Consider the following 17,789-nt stretch of genomic DNA (forward strand, 5'->3'; position numbering starts at 1 on the left):
AAGGGTGACTCTGTCTGTACCATGTGCGTGTGTGTGTGTGTGTGTGTGTGTGTGTGTGTGTGTGTGTGTGTGTGTGTGTGTGTGTCACACTATTCCAACAACACAGACACAGTGTAAACAAGCCCAACACAACAGTTGAGCATGGCACCAAAATTCCATGAGAAAAAAAGCAAATTGACTAAACTATCGTAGGACATACTTACAGTATATGGACATGTGAGCTGCTTATAGCAGAGCGTGAAATAACACAGTGTTCCTTCTATCTCGCAGGCTGTTCGGTTTAACCACTTAAACACTCTGTACTTAGTACTTAGTTGGACATGAGTTGCCTCTGTACTTGGTCCGCTCTTTTCCCCCCACTCTACACCAAAACCAAAATAGGAGATCTACAACCTCACAGTGTTTTGCAATGCAACGCAATGTGAGTTTCTAGATCGGCTATTTTTGGCCAACGTTTCCCCTGCCTGGAATAGGGATGCTAGGGGCTCAAATGGTTACATGTGGGCACTGCGTGGCAGCGGCTGGCGCCGCTACACGGCCATCTCGTCCCCTAGGCTGTCCGAGGGGCTGTCAGCGTTCAGCACGTTAAAGAGGCGAGCAGCGGCACCCTCCAGCCCCCCCGGCCCCTCGCCCCGCCCCCAGCTGTCCCGATCGTCGCTCTCGTCCGTGTTGGATTCGTATTCCGAGCCGATGCCCGACTCCCTGAAGCGCAGCAGCTCCAGTGCGCCCAGGACCTGCTCCCCCAGCGGCGAGCTCTCACCCGGGGGGCCTCCTCCGTCACCGGGGATCTCCCCCAGGTCGCCGACGCCACGATCATGGGTCTCCAGCAGCCGGGAGGAGGTGAAGCGGAAACACTCAAGTCGCACCGCACTGCCGCTGATCCCCAGCGAGCTGGCATCCATCGTCGCCATGGCGCCCGGAGAGCGGGGCCCGGAGATGGGGGTGGAGGCCCAGGGGCCGTTGGTTGTCGTCGCCCAGGGTTGGAGCGCCGACCGCTGGCTGGAGATGGAAGAGGGGCGGGTGGAGTCGACGGGCGTGTCACAGAGCACGTGTGGGGGCTTAGCTCGGAAGGTGATCTCCAGGAGGCTGTCCATGGATCCCACTGAAACACAGGAAGAGAGAGAGTGAGGGGGAGAACGAGAGCACGGCCCTGAAAGATCACATGCATCAGAAGAATGGAGGACAAGAAGAGAGGAAGAGGACAGAAACTTTTCACAGCACTGAATCTGCACTTTTACGCATTTTTAATTATCTTTTATTAATTAGTGACTCTGGAGAGCCAGATATTCTTATGCTTTTAGACCTTACAGCGGCATTTCACACAGTGGCTCACTGCATCCTCATCTTGTGCCTCGAGCACTGTGTTGGCACAGTGGAGTGTTGACATAAAGGGTACTACTACTGCACTAGACTGGTTAAGTCCTATCTGAGAGAAGCTTCTCAGTCAGTTGCGGTGGCGCCTCAGCATCCCTGCCATGTGGGGTCCCCCAGGGATCAATCCTTGGGCCTATTCTCTTCTCTCTCTACCTCCTCCCCCTAGGCTCCGTCATGAAAAAATATGGCATCTGCTTCCATTTTTATGCGGATGACTCCCAACTTTATATACCCCTGAGAAGAGATGATACCAATGCACTGAAGCCACCGCTTGATTGTCTCACGGACATCAAAGCCTGGATGGCCTTGTAATGTAATGACAGCAAAACCGAGGTCATGATTTTTACACCGGCGACTGTTGGCAAGTTGCCTCACCCCGACTTAGTCCCCCTGTCTCCCTATGTGAAGCCCAATGCGGGAAACCTTGGTGTAATAATGGATAGTGATTTTAAATTTGATACACAGATACATGCTGTTTTAAAATCCTCCTTCCAACTACGGCTTTTATCCAAGGTTAAGTCCTTCTTGTCTTTTAGTAATTTTGAAAGAGTGATACATGCTTTTATTACTATTCGCCTCGATTAGTGATTATGACCTCTATGCCGGCATCACCCAAGGCTTCCTCTCTCATCTACAATTAGTGCAAAATGCCGCTGCTCGAATTTTAACAGGAACCCGGAAACATGAACACATCACCCCCATTCTAGCTTCACTCCACTGGCTCCCAGTACGCTTTTTAAGATTTTAATGTTTGTTTTTAAATCTTTAAATGGGTCAGTGCCAATTTATATCCCTGATCTTCTAAATGCATATGTACCTTCCAGATCACTGAGGTCAGCTGGCCAATTGCTGCTTGTTGTCCCAAAAAAGAGGCTTAAGCTAAGAGGACAACGAGCCTTCTCAGTTATTGCTCCCAAACTGTGGAACCAACTACCCATACATGTCAGGCTGGCTCCTACACTACCTGTTTCTAAAACCCATCTTAAAACAATTTTTTATTCATTGGCTTTTAAACCCTGATTGATTTTGTACTTAACCTATTGTGCTGAATATAAGACATATGTTTTCTTTTCTTTTTCTCTCTCTCTAATGGAAATATCCTAAAAAAATTGGGTCAAATTGGGTCATATTATCGGGGAATAGACTATTTGACATTCAATGTTATTTTTCCATAAATGAGTCTTGAAAAATGGAGGTCGTCTTATAATCAGAGTCGTCTTATATTCGGCACAATACGGTACTTGTATTTATTGTATGTTCTCCTTGTGTTGCTTTATGTTTTTTATTTATTTTTATGCCTGTACAGCACTTTGGTCAGCTCTGTTGTTTAAAATGTGCTTTGTAAATAAAGTTGGATTGGATTGGATTTTTTTATTTGAATCCTGAAAAGTAACAGTTTTGGTATATAGTATGAGTTTTCCACCCGACAGTGACGATCTACAGTACTAATAATACAGGAGCGGTATTGAAGTCACTGTACTGCACAAAAAGAGAGATGAGCCATAAGGCAAAGCTCTCAATATAACTGTCTATCTTGATTCCTACTGTCCTACAGTATAGTGATAAAGTATGGGTCATGACCGAAAGAATAAGATAGTGGATACAAGCGGCCCAAATTAGTTTTCTACATAGTTTGAGTCAAGCAGTGGATCATTAACAAGGGCCTGTCACGGCAGATATATTTGATGGATGTGATAAGTGCATGACGAACAAAGCGTTCTTTTCAGCAGCTGACTTAACACAGAACGAGAAATCAGTGTTAACAAGCATGAAAATCATGTCCTAATGGGGGTTCTTCCACACTGGTTTCAAAATACAATGAGGTGAAGACACATCTTATGAAGTAGTTATTATTATTTATTTTTTTCCAATGGAAAACAAATACAAACAGTATATTGAAATCAAATCCTCCCATTGCGGAGGAAGAAGGCTTAGAATGTGTACTGTGACCTTATCTTCTTTAAATATACAGTACAGTAGACTGTTTTATTTGTAAGCAATTCCCAAACCAGTTGTCTTCAAAACCTCACCCCGTCCCCAATCACTGTGATTATCTGAGACGTGCGGAGGGAGTGCTTGTGCTGCTCAGGCACGCCTTGAGAGCCTCAAACACAGGGCATTGAATGAACCAAATCGCACACAGTCTCAATGTTTGTATTCAAAATAATACTGGTCTATGTCCCTGGACCACACATTGATAAGGTCTATAAGGCATGTATCTTAACACGTACAAAACGTTTGGCTGAAGTAATACGCAATTACCTGCATGAAAGTGGTCACTAAGTATCCAATGTACGTTTTCTGATGAGAGACAGTGTTTAAGAGGGGAGTTCAGGGGGAGAGAGGTGCGAGCATACAAGATGAGGTTAGAGCGAGCAGCGCTGACATATCTGCTGACGCGCTGGTGTCACACTTTGATAATTCATGACCTGGTGACAGAACACTAGCCACCATGCTCCAAAGAGAGCACAGTCCTCTGAGAGGGTGACCATGACTTAATGAAAAGAGGGCCAGCCTGATTCCGTTCCGTGGATTTGTTTTGTCACTCGCTACTCAGTCTGGCCAGCAGGCAGCAGACTTGCATTTCATAACGTCAACCGTTACGTAGCCACGTTGTCGCTGATACGTCATCAGCCAGCGCCACTCTATCTACGCACCACAGACCAATAAATCAGAAGCCACGGATCCATTTCACCCTTTTACATATCTCGCCTACCATGGAGACAGGACCCTTTCCAGACTGAGTAGCGAGTGACAAAACAAATCCACGGAACACAGCGAATCAGGCTGGAAGGAACCCAGGCTACAAGAAGGGGGAGGGGATTAAAATACACAGGAAGGTCTATAGACAAATCCATGGAGCGGTGCCCTGTAGGCCAGGTGTAGGCAATCAATGCTTATAGGTGTCAAGTTGCGTTTATGTGACACCTCAGCTATGGCTGCGCCCAGAGCACCCCTCTGTGGATTTGTCTATATACGGACACAATTTTCTCGTGTTCGAGGCAGGGAATCCCGGCGGGGAGTGTGTGGGGAAGAATTACTTGGAATAATGATGATAATAAAAAATAAAACAGAGGAAGGTATGATTATAGGATGGTAAATAGAGAAGGCTAAAACACAGCTACCCAAGAAAGCATTATCTCTGTTCAGGGCTCTCCCCAGGTTGGCAGAGAGTACCCAAGATTTTGTGGCTTTCGTCTTTATTTTATATTTTTTTATGGAGGGACAGACAGTAGGCTGACAGGAAATGGGGAGAGAGATGGGGGGAAGACATGCAGTAAAGGCCGTCGGGATCGGGAGTCAAACCCGCGGCACACTGCCAGACTGGATTACCAGCCAAGGTGCCTGGACAATTGAGCCATGGCCCATGCCAGTACCCAAGATTACAGCTTAGGCAATTGGCACCGGGTTACAAAATCGTGGGATAAAAATTTAGAAATTAAAACACAGCGACGCAAGAGGATGAAAATCTGCAGGTCTGAACGGGATGATTTACTTTCAACCTGGGTTCCCTATTGTGGGCATGTCATTTTCTTTGACACGGAATTGATCACGATTAGTCTCACGATTAGTCTCATAATACACTAAACTTTAGTGTATTATGAGACTAATGGTGATAATTTTCGTTTAGTGACTAAACCCTGTACCATACTACAATTACCATACTACAGTACAAAACGATAATGGTGATAATGATTTGAAGTTGCATTGCCCAGCCCTATAGCGTAAAAGAATAACTCACTGGACTTCAGCGGGCCGGTGGTTTTGAGCTCCAGCTCTTGAATCTGTTTGACCAGCAGGGAGATGTGCTGCAGCAGGTCTGTGTTCTGCTGCAGCAGCCTCTGCACCCGCGCCTGAGCGTCCGTCCGCGCACACACCTCCACCGACAGCTGCTCCTGAAGCACGTGCACCTGCAGAGGCAAGAACAACGCACGCACGCACACACACACACACCACACACCACACACCACACACCACACACCACACACACACACACACACACACACACACACACACACACACACACACACACACACACACACACACACACACATACACCACACATACACCAATGGCAATGATGGTGACATTTAGATATGATTAAAGCTCTCTCCTCTTCTCCCACATTCGATAAGGACAGCATCGTTACAGCCATTATCTTGCCAGAGGAGGATCTGCTAAATATGGAACAGAAAGTTGGAACGCGGAGCTCATTAGCTCCGTGAAATCCCTTTAGAATCCTACCATGACACCCCTGACATTAGCCATTGTCTTTCTCCATAAGCTCTGCAGCAATGGCATGTGTAGCAGAGTGTCTCAGAGCCTCCAGAGCCTGGTAAACCATCCCGGGCGCGTGAAAAATTCACATTTACGTGTGTCTTGAGTCTTGACTGTCTCCTACCCGGGATACAGTACCAGGTTACAGAGCTTTTACCTGAAGACCAAAATCCACGCTGTGTGTCCCCTGAGAATACCTTTTGAGCTGGCAGCAGCAGTCTGCAGTGGTATACATTTACTCAAGTACTGTAGGCTACTTAAGTAACATCTTGAGGTATTTTTACTTTACCTGACTATTTCCAATTTTCAACACTTCTACTTCAAAGTTTAGTTAATAGATACTTTGTAGATTTTGATTAAGATTATTACGAAACATACATTAGCCACTTCATCCACCCGTAGATCCATGCCCCACCCGTTGTACCCGTGTCAGAGTACCCGTTCCACCCATCTTTCTGTGTCCATTGTATGCCCATTATGGAGATTTATGTATCTGTCTCTCTGTGTCCCTTTATTCCTATGGAGTTCTGTGTCAGGCAGGCATGCCCAAATATGAAGTGTTGTGATGTCAGAACAGGCCAGCTCCATATATGGAGATATAGGGGTGATCAGGTCCAGAGACTTTAACTTTTTCTACATTGCACTATTGATACGTTTACTTAAAGTAAAGAATGTGAGTACTTTTTCCACCACTAGCAGTTTGCCATGCATTTCTATGGTAAAGACGCAGCTAAGCTATCTGTGCTAATAACATGGATAAAGACATTTGAGCACAGCAATGGTTGATCGGTTTGAACGGTGTGGGTGTTAATATTAGCACTGCGCTACAGCGCTCCTCAGCTCAAAAGACATTGTCAGTGGAGTGAGTGGACACAGCAATATCTCCCCCAGACAAAGGGGTCAGTGGACACAGCAATATCTCCCCCAGACAAAGGGGTCAGTGGACACAGCAATATCTCCCCCAGACAAAGGGGTCAGTGGACACAGCAATATCTCCCCCAGACAAAGGGGTCAGTGGACACAGCAATATCTCCCCCAGACAAAGGGGTCAGTGGACACAGCAATATCTCCCCCAGACAAAGGGGTCAGTGGACACAGCAATATCTCCCCCAGACAAAGGGGTCAGTGGACACAGCAATATCTCCCCCAGACAAAGGGGTCAGTGGACACAGCAATATCTCCCCCAGACAAAGGGGTCAGTGGACACAGCAATATCTCCCCCAGACAAAGGGGTCAGTGGACACAGCAATATCTCCCCCAGACAAAGGGGTCAGTGGACACAGCAATATCTCCCCCAGACAAAGGGGTCAGTGGACACAGCAATATCTCCCCCAGACAAAGGGGTCAGTGGACACAGCAATATCTCCCCCAGACAAAGGGGTCACTGGACACAGCAATATCTCCCCCAGACAAAGGGGTCACTGGACACAGCAATATCTCCCCCAGACAAAGGGGTCAGTGGACACAGCAATATCTCCCCCAGACAAAGGGGTCAGTGGACACAGCAATATCTCCCCCAGACAAAGGGGTCACTGGACACAGCAATATCTCCCCCAGACAAAGGGGTCAGTGGACACAGCAATATCTCCCCCAGACAAAGGGGTCAGTGGACACAGCAATATCTCCCCCAGACAAAGGGGTCAGTGGACACAGCAATATCTCCCCCAGACAAAGGGGTCAGTGGACACAGCAATATCTCCCCCAGACAAAGGGGTCAGTGGACACAGCAATATCTCCCCCAGACAAAGGGGTCAGTGGACACAGCAATATCTCCCCCAGACAAAGGGGTCAGTGGACACAGCAATATCTCCCCCAGACAAAGGGGTCAGTGGACACAGCAATATCTCCCCCAGACAAAGGGGTCACTGGACACAGCAATATCTCCCCCAGACAAAGGGGTCACTGGACACAGCAATATCTCCCCCAGACAAAGGGGTCAGTGGACACAGCAATATCTCCCCCAGACAAAGGGGTCAGTGGACACAGCAATATCTCCCCCAGACAAAGGGGTCACTGGACACAGCAATATCTCCCCCAGACAAAGGGGTCAGTGGACACAGCAATATCTCCCCCAGACAAAGGGGTCAGTGGACACAGCAATATCTCCCCCAGACAAAGGGGAATTCCCCTTTACTTTAGGCTAGTAGGTTAAGATGTTTGGCTACAGTGTCCCTTAGCGCGCAAGACACCGGTGTTTGAATCTCGGCCGTTACACAGGCACAGACCAAGTCGCCGCTGTGCGAAATGCCTAGATATCAGTAAAATTTGCGGGAGGCCTCAGTCATTTCTAAAGCTGATTCTCAACGTCGGATCCAGGGACCACCAGGGGTCCAAAAGGACCATTACGGTTCTATAACGCTGAGAGTGTACTTTTTTGCACTCTCAAGTTAAATAAACACTGATTCCCAGACATGAAAACTTGTATATCAAATGTCCGTGGCCCAATGCATATAGTAATTGCTGCTAGGTGGAAACATCATATTTCCAAAGTAAGTGACATTTTAAGCTTGTAGATCGGCTATTTTTTGCTACTGACATTGTAGTATGACGAAGTAGAGCATTCATTTATGAATTTCTGCCCAACAGCAACAATATCAAACTGCGGGTCCTTGGAATGAAAAAGATTGAGAATCATTGTTCCAAAACTCAAAGAAAGCAGCGCATCATTAACAAGGGCCTTCAGTCACGGCAGATATATTTGATGAAGAGAAAAAGGCATGACAAAGTAAGCCACAGCGTTCTTGTATACAGCAGCTGACTTAAAGGAGACCCAGAAATAGTTCCATTCTTCATTAGTGGCAACAAGTATGACAATCCTGTCCTATGGGGGTTTCTTCAGCGCTGGTTTCAAAATACATTTTGGTGTACTAAGTCGATTTATACTTTAATCACAAGTTTGTGCTTTTATTTCACATTTATTTTCTTGAATTCCCACAAATAAATGCGAGTAACAATTGAATTGTGTTTTTTGCATTGAACAATAGAAAGTTACAATTTGAATTTCTGTTTATATAACTTATATACAAAGAAATCACTGACACATTTAATATTTTTTTTTACAAAATAGCGAAATAGTTATCTTCAAGCTTACAACACGTCACTTTCGTGACGTCACTTTCGTGACGTATTTTTGAAAAATGTTAGAAAATGTATGGGCATTTTTGAGTGGTGTAAACCACTCCTACAACTGGCTCTGTTAGTCTGTCTGTCTGTCTGTGCTCAAAAAATGAGCACGGTTGCTACGGTCACCCAGTTCACCCGGGTGTGATTTCATTACGTCAGACATTACGTCAGACCACAGCTGATCAGTCTATATAAGACCTTACACCACTCAGTTCACACGGGTGTGATTTTTAACATGGAAACGATTGACGATTATGCAAAAACAATTACGATTAGGTGATTATGTAATAATTGTGATAGGCCTATGTGTCACTAAATAATAGCTACATTGAATCGACTGTAACATAATAGGTCCTTTCCCCCCAATAGTAAGGGTTTTGGCTACAAGGTTTCTGCTCAATGTCAACATTTTCCATAGTTGAGTGTTGAGTGTCCAATGTCCATGCAGTACCTGTGCTGAGGCTGCCTGGGCCTGCTGCTCCTGTTGCTCCAGTTGCTTCTGGAGCAGATGAACCTGGTGCTCCGAAGAGCAGGGCGCGTCTCTAGCCGGCCGACCCAACACCGAGGCACCCAGGATGGGGGAGCTGAGCAGCAGGGACCGCTCATAGGGCGTCTGGGGAGTGATCATCACATCAATTATAAAGGTTATGTACAAAACAAGGAATAAACTAAGAGATTGTGTATAATATATTAAATATCAACGCTGTGGGGCAGAAAGCTCTTATCTTCATATTTTATTTTTGTATTTGTTTGTTTTTTGTAAATGAATAGCTACTTGATCATACTACTGTGTCACACAAAAGTAGCAGATCTACAAGCTCAAAATGTGTCGCATTTAAATTTTAACATAATGAGGTTTCCACCGAATAACAACAATGTTAATGCAAAAGTGACACTAAGAGGTTTTGGTGCTCTCACCGCACGCACACGCACACACACACACACACACACACACACACACACACACACACACACACACACACACACACACACACACACACACACACACACACACACACACACACACAGGTGTGAAGTGGGGGATGCTCTTATCATCATACATCATCTCATTCCGGCCAATCACAATTTGCGTCTTCACTTTTCTGCCCTGACCAAAAGAAAATGTACTCATTATTTCCAAGCAGGAGAAATTGAAGATCTACATTGTGTTGTGATCTTTTTTGAATGGTGAGTACAAAGTAACTAAACCTTTCAAATGATTGTAGAGGGGTAAAAAGTACAATGTTTGCCTCACGGCCACGCTACACCAGGCTTTTCGCGCACAAAACGTGCGCGTTTACCCCCGCGCGTGCGTTTAATTTAGGTCCAGTCCTATTTTAAAAAACGCACGCGCGGGCCGCGCGTTTAGGGTAAACGTGCGAGAAAAGCCTGGTGTAGCGTGGCCGAAAAAAAAGTAAACACAGCAGCACTGAGTAAATATAATTAATTATACTTTCCACAACTGAATCCAGGCCAACAGCATCTTTATCATTCAATCAGACATCAGTGACAGGATATAGTTAGGGGCTGTAGGCGTGCAGCTTTCAGTGGAAACTCAATCAATGCAGCTAGAGCCCATAGAGGTATGGATTGATGTCAGGTGGCTCAGCTTTACAGTAATTATAGCAGATACAATTAACTTGGAGTGTTGTTGTGGGTAGTAATAAGGAATAGGGCTTATCTGTCCTATGAGAGATGGGACATTTATTGGTTTGGTTTTATTGCTCGTTGCAATATTGGTGTTAGCTATATACAAGAGATGTTGTGCTTGGTCTCACACAAGGGACTGGCTTGTGAAAAAACACCTGCGGTCTCCGGGGCTAACTTGTGAATTGATGCCGTATTAGGAAGAGACAGTTCATATGAATGGCCTGTAGTCTCGCTGTTTCCCCCCTGCAGGTGTCAGAACCAATAACGCTCTATTCAAGCGGATGGGTTTTGGGCCAAACTACATTACCTTAATAAGCATTGGCATAAACACTTTGTATTTTCAATCGCTAGTTTAAAGTCTTTTTTAAATCATCATTCTATGAGTTTAATATATTATGTTCCCATTCATTTTAAAATGAATGATAAAGTAGGGTATGTTTCTAGGCTTTCTACTGGTTCTACTGAGTGAAGAGCCGCCGTCTACTTTATGTGACTATACGTCACACAATCTCAAGCACCCATCTACTGATCTATCCCTCAACATTCAAATGTAGCCTACAAACAGAGTATATTGGCACAGAGTGACGCGGAGAGTATCAGACAGAGATCAAAGCAAGCTCAGATGACAAAGAATGCATCGGGCACGGCAACAACAACCATTCGTGTTGTCAGACTGATGGGTTGGCTGAACCCATCAGTTTATTTTGAACATACCACACTACCTCTTCACAAAGGATTATGTTGCTTTTGTGTCACAGTTAATGTATTATGTCTTAGTTTTATTATAATGATGTAATGTTTTGTCTTGTAATCGATTGGGTTTTAGATTAGAGTTTCGATTTAGAAAAGCCTCCTGTGGACTGTGTTGATAATAGTAGAACACTGGTTTGTCCAATGTGATTGTCATGTCCTTGTCAAATTAAACATAAACCAAGCCCTTAAGGTCCCCACACACCAAGCGAGTTTTTTCGGATTTTTAGCGGCGTTTCTCCATCGGTTTTCCGAAAAACGCGTCCAGTGTGCAACCACCTTTAGCGTCCCTTCATTGGTGTATGTTTGGTACAGTAGCCTAGTTAAAAATATATCTTTTACTTTAAGAAATAGTGCAAAATGCCGATCAACAAGCCCATAGTGACCCCTTTTCCACCAGTTGAGAACCGGTTCAGTTCAGAACCAGTTTTTAGTCCATGAGCCAGACCTCCAAAATTGTTACGTTAATTATGGATTGAGTGGGAAAAACCATACCTAATTAATATACCTTAAATTGTCAATATAAGTAAATTAATATATGATAACCCTTCCGCATTAGTAGCTTTTTAATATTTTGTAATTTTTGCACATTTTCCTACATAATGCCTAATTTGCATATTTAAATATACAATTTCAGAAAATGTGTAATACAATAAATCATTGTCTTCGTGTAAGTAATCAACTGGGGAAGTTTCATGGTGATAACTATTAATTCAAATTTTATCTATTACCATACTGTATAGGCCTACTATAGGTGAAAATTACAAAATGTGTGATAAATATGAAAAAGCTACTCCTGTGGAAGGGTTATCATATATTAATTTACTTATATTGATCCTATAAACAATATTGATCTTATAAACAATTTAATATAGGTATAGTTTTGCCCACTCAATTCATAATTTACGGTCTGATTTTGTGCCAGTGTGTCACGTTGCAAAGCGTCCTTTTCTGCCACTCAATGGCATTGTGCGATGAAATGTAAAATGGTGGTGGTTCAAGTGGTCAAACAAGCTTTGTTTGCAGGCTTCAGTAGCATCTATTGATCGTCCTGCAGCTCTTCATGAGGGCAGCCTTTCATCTCCCTGTGTCTCGAGCCTCTGGAGTTGTTTAATTACTTTAGTATGATGATTTACATTTCTGGATACTTAAATAATGCAAATATGGCCCCGTTAAAAGGAACGGATGCCTTGCTGAGACGTAGCTGTTCAAACGCTGTGGGACTCACTTTATGGATTCAATTCATTATTCATATGGCGTCTGTGTGCGGCACAAATTATTACATTCCTTCGATTTCCAGTTAGACTCCGTCATTTAGTCGGCAGTGGGGAAGTCAGCAGGAAAATGCCTATGGTTGCCGTCGGGCAGAAACCTCTTATCTCCATATTTTGACGTTTATTTTTTCATAAATGAATGCCCTAATTGTACATACTACAGCGTCACTCAAAAGTTTCCAAAACAGCAGATCCACAAGCTCAAGATGTGACGTGAAGTGACGTGCTTCACTTGTCCATCTGCTATTTATGAATTTGAACCCTGAAAAGGCATAAACGGCCACCTGACCTAGGCTGTTAGCAACCACAGGTCGATAGCATTATATAGAGAATCGAGTGCTTGCTGCTTGACTTTTAGGACAGTGTTTTCAAAGTGGGGTCCTTGAGGGGGTCCCATGGGTGGTCCCAGCAAAATGAGTAACAGTGAGTAACCCATTTTATTTAATATACAGGTATATATTAAAACTAGAAAAAGTGCCCTTCTGGGCACAGGTCTCCACCAGGAGGATAGGACTGTGTGAGATGTTTGGCAAAATGTTTAGGAGTAATATAAACATGTTTGCCTTTGATGGCAATTGGATGATTTGAGGCATTTTTTTCCAAAAATGTGTTTTGCAAAAATCAACCTGTTGGTGGCGCTATAACAGGCCAATGTGAAAAGGGTGGGATATATTCCTCAGCCTAGTAAGAAAATGTGTGAAAGATTTCACGTAAATTGCATGCTGCGTTCATGATTTGAGGCTTTTGTTCAAAACGGGGCAATCTTGCAAACTGTGAAAGCCAATTATAGCCAATTAGGATGGAATATGAAATATCGGACAGATCCAACTTGAGCACATGACCATAGAGATACTGTGTAACGATTTGTGAGATTTTTGGACAGATTCTGGAGGAGTAATATCAAAAAATGTGTTTTACAAAAGTCGGCCTCCTGGTGGCGCTATAAAAGGCAGATGCGGAAAATGCAGGTCAAAGGTCTGTCCTTGGCCTCTAGGGAGTGTGCATGCAACGTTTCACGCAGATCGGTGCAGTTTTAGGTAAAAAATGAGAAAAGCTGCCTCATGGTGGCGCTATAACAGGCCGTTCTGGAAAATGCGGGGCAGAGGTTCATCGTTGGCATCCAGGGAGTGTGTGTGCAAAGTTTGGCATCGACCGGGTTAACGGTGCCGGAGATTAGCTGGTAACGGACGGACAGAAGGACGGACGGACGGACGGACGGACACACACACACACACACACACGGACGGAGTGCAAAACATACTCTCTCCCCATGCCTTCGGCCTGGTGGAGACAAAAATGCTGATTGATGACTCTTGTAGATCTTGCCCTTTTCAAACAATTGAGAATTTTAAAATTAGGGGTCTTGAAACTACATCTGTATTCTGGGAATTCTTTAGCAGATTGACAAGCTTACTAATGTGTCACGCTGCAACGCCTTGTAAAGCTTGTCGATCAGCTATTTTCATCTAAGATATTGAATGTACGGTGAAAACAGAAAATACACTAATAGGCTATAGAGCCCTGGAACAAAATCTCTTCAGATGCACGACCACATACATAAATTATTTGAGAACAACACGGTTTTAGGTTGAAGTTCTGAGAATAAGCCAGCCGAGTGAAGCACAAACACGGTGGGAAGATTATTCAATGATAGCAGATGGTGAGATATGACCTTTGCGTCCTTAAGGAGGGCTTCATCCCTTTTGCTCCTCTCGGGGTCTGATGAGGAGAGGCAGTCGATGCTCTCCTCTGTGGTTGCCTCAAGGTCGGTCTCCTCTGACAGCGCAAATCGCTTCTTAGCTGGTAGAGAGAAAGAAGGGGGAGACATGGAGAGGGAGAGCGACATTGAGCGAGGGAAGAGAGCAACAGAGAGAGGGAAAGATGGCGATAGAGAGAGAGAGAGAGAGAGAGAGAGAGAGAGAGAGAGAGAGAGATTCTTATTGTTACACACTACACAGGGTAGGCTATATTTTTTGTCTTTCATCACCTTTAACCTCTCGCGTCTCAATTCTGGAGTGAACATTCTACGAAAAGAGCAGATCTACATGTGTGTGTGTCTAGTTATTTCCTGCAAAGATATTTAGTGTAGAGGGGAAAGTAGAAGGGGTCCAATAGTCTACAAAATATATTATATATTTGCTGGTTAACCAAGCTTTAACTACAGCATCCATATTTTGGGGGCGAACGTTGCCGCAGAAATATAGCGGATTTACGAGCTCAAACCGCTGGCCCGAGTACAGTTAACTCCAGTTAATTTCTCTAAGACTAGAGGGTTTAAGAAGTGATTAAGGATTCTAGTCCATAATGTTTCTGGTGGCAGGTACTGCAGCATTGGGGGGGGGGGGGTTGTCACCTGGCGCTGAGTCTGTGCCCTCTGTGCTCCCCTCTCCTCCTCCTCCCTCCTGCTCCTCGGTGCCCTGCATTGTCAGCTGGTGGCACACATCAAAGGCCTGGCCCACCGTCCGCACGATCCGCATGGCCTGAGACTGAGGGAGGGGGGTGGGGGGGAGAGGGAGGAGGAAGGGTATGCGAGGAGGAGGAGAAGGGGGGGAAGGGGATGGTAGTACCAGGAGAACAGCGCGAGACGAGGCGAAGATGAGCCAGGAACAGGCGGATGGATGATGAACGGAAGTGGAAGACAAATGGAAACACGGATGATTGGATGGATGGACGGTTGGACGAGCGTTTGATTGTTTGCGTATGAGACATGGTGACAGGAATACGATGGGAGCCCGAGTGATGAGAAGGCAACACAGGAGAGGGGGGGGGGGGAGGGGGGGGGGGGGGGTTGGGTGGGGGCAGGCGGGGGGGGAGATGGAAAGATAGATAGGTGGAGGACTTATTCTCATACAAACACTGTGCTATTGCTACTTTTACTTAAGCAATCCGAGTACTTCGTCCATCACTGGATAGCACAGTTTTTCAGTATTTCGTCCAGCACTGGATAGCACACACAGTATTTCAGCATTCTCGTCCGTGTGCGTCCACTCCGCATTAGATATGGCTGTCATGGTGATGAATGGGTCCATTCAGGGCAGTCGGGAAGGTGATGTTGCAAAATGGCCTTAACGAGAGGACATCTGTATATCGTTGCTGTTGGGTGGAAATGGAAACCTCATATCTCCAAAACTGTTCATTTCCAGGATGCAAAAATTGCCCATATACTGTAAAAGCTCACAAGCTCGCATCGCGACACATTTTGAGCTTGTAGATCAGCTATTTTTGCCACTTTTGTGACACTGTAGTATGACGAGGTAGTGCATTCATTTATGGAAAAAACATAGAGTACAACATATGGAGATAAGAGGTTTCTGCCGACGGCAGTGATATCAGCACGTACCGCACCACCCCTACTCCGCCATTAGAGGTCATCTTTCACATAACAGTATGATTCGGTTGTAATAACTAAGCTATTAGCCGCTGACAGGGTTGCAGTCACTCATAAATCTGTTCTCTGCTCCTGAATTTTGTTTTATATCAGTGATCAAACTTTGCTAGAGAACATGTGTGTCAATAATACAATATACAATGTCCTGGCTCGCCATGGACATTGCCTCTTGTGTGTGTGCAAGATATCTGAATTGGCGAGCACATGGCCTTTCCTCTAGTGCCTCGTTCTGCCTCTAATAATAATTTTATTTAAATGTTCTTCCCATTTTTAGCCCCGCCAGAGACCACAGGGCTCAAAGGAGGGCAATGTGGGTCGGTTTAAAGCACTTTGGTCCACTTGGGTGTAAGCAGAACGGCCCCTAGAGGCTCATAGAACGAGTCAAGACAAGAGACCAGGATCCGTTGTTTAATCCTAATTCAGACTGTGACCAAATAATTCAGATTCTCAAAAGCTGAAGCTGAATTATTTACGAGAGAGAGAGAGAGAGAGAGAGAGAGAGAGAGAGAGAGATAGAGAGACCGACGCACTAAAATAATTATAAAGCCTTTACAGTAATAGACTGGTTTAGTTAGTAGAAAATGTTTGCAACACTCCATCATGTTTCAGGCCTTTCACGGCCTCCATCTCCCTGATGCCTTGTGCTTGTTTTTCTTTTTGGTAAGATTTATTTTTGGCATGTTACTGTATGCTTTATTTAAATAGGGCTAGGGCAGTGTAGAGAGACTGTGCAAACCAAGGGTAGAGAGGGAGGGAGAGAGGGAGGGAGGGAGAGAGAGAGAGAGAGAGATAGAGGGGATTTGCACACATCTGAAAATGAATATCTCACGCAGACATGGCCTGCTTCTACTGCAGCGATTCTCCAAACCAGATTGGATCATCATGGCCACTGTCATTAAAAACAGAGGTCTGAAAAAAAAACGAGGCAGTCAGCCAGGTACCGTCCGTGACACACGTATGCACACCACGCACGCACATGTGCACACACGCACACAATCACTCAGACTGTGATAACAGTGTTCTATTCTGCTATTAAAATGGGAAACCACATTTTCTTATCTCTGTGTTAAGGTAGCCTATACCTCCTCCGTTCCATTTGCACTTTCTCCCTCTCTGAGCACACACAGTGCACACACACGCATACACACACACACACACACACACACAAGAACTGTTCCATTCTATTCACAATGTTTTATACATGCCTCCATCATCTCTCTCTCTCTCTCTCTCTCTCTCTCTCTCTCTCTCTTTCTCTCTCTCTCTCTCTCTCTCTCTCTCTCTCACTCTGGACACAATCAGCTGACCTACTGACCTACTGAACCTGGAACTTCACAGGCTCATCCTGGCAAGTTTGGTAAGCTGTTTTGTTTTCATATTACATGACTTACACTGAGCTTGTCGATTAGGCAGTGGCACCTTCATATTTTTGTAACTATAAAAGTGTATAAAGATTTAGCCATAGCAAATTATTTATGTTGATTATTGGTACCGTCATTTGTGATATTTTTGTTTGTTTACAAAGCATAAACGGCAAACAGAAATGTAATTGTATTAATCATGTTCCCATGCCCACGGCTAAAACCACAACTAAATCATTAATCACAATTATTTGCATGACAATTAATCATGGACTAAAATGTCATAATGGTGACAGCCCTGCATGGCCCTCTGCAGAACAGGACTTTTCTTCACTTTTTCACCTTTTAGAGACTTTTAAACCACTGGTTTTCAAGCTGTGGGCTGGGGCCCACTAGTGGGCCATCGGGAAATTGCAAGTGGGCCCACCGCCCATACCGCTAACTTAAATACTATGTTAGGTTCATTGATCCAAGCCGGAACATAATGGATCGATTGATCATAACATGCTCAGAAAACGCACGCGGCCCACCCATCTGATCACTTAACAAGGTTGAGAAGTAAGGTTTTTTTGGTTCCCTTTCACTATGCTT

General features: G+C 44.7%; 1 protein-coding gene across 2 annotated transcripts in view; it reads right to left on the reverse strand.

Annotated features, from left to right (window-relative positions):
* Positions 1-530: 530 nt before the first annotated feature.
* Positions 531-17,789, reverse strand: part of LOC306912392 (carboxyl-terminal PDZ ligand of neuronal nitric oxide synthase protein-like) — a gene marked incomplete at both ends in the record, with an annotated part of 29,543 nt that continues 12,284 nt past the window's right edge. For both annotated transcript variants that reach the window (XM_079488571.1, XM_079488572.1), the window contains 5 exons: positions 531-1,102; positions 5,117-5,285; positions 9,227-9,388; positions 14,122-14,249; positions 14,803-14,935. In XM_079488571.1, the coding sequence (XP_079344697.1) occupies positions 531-1,102; positions 5,117-5,285; positions 9,227-9,388; positions 14,122-14,249; positions 14,803-14,935 (1,164 nt within the window). The remainder of the gene's footprint in view (positions 1,103-5,116; positions 5,286-9,226; positions 9,389-14,121; positions 14,250-14,802; positions 14,936-17,789) is intronic.

This window comes from Electrona antarctica (assembly GCF_951216825.1).
Source record: "Electrona antarctica genome assembly, chromosome: 19".
NCBI classification, from domain to species: Eukaryota; Metazoa; Chordata; class Actinopteri; order Myctophiformes; family Myctophidae; genus Electrona; species Electrona antarctica.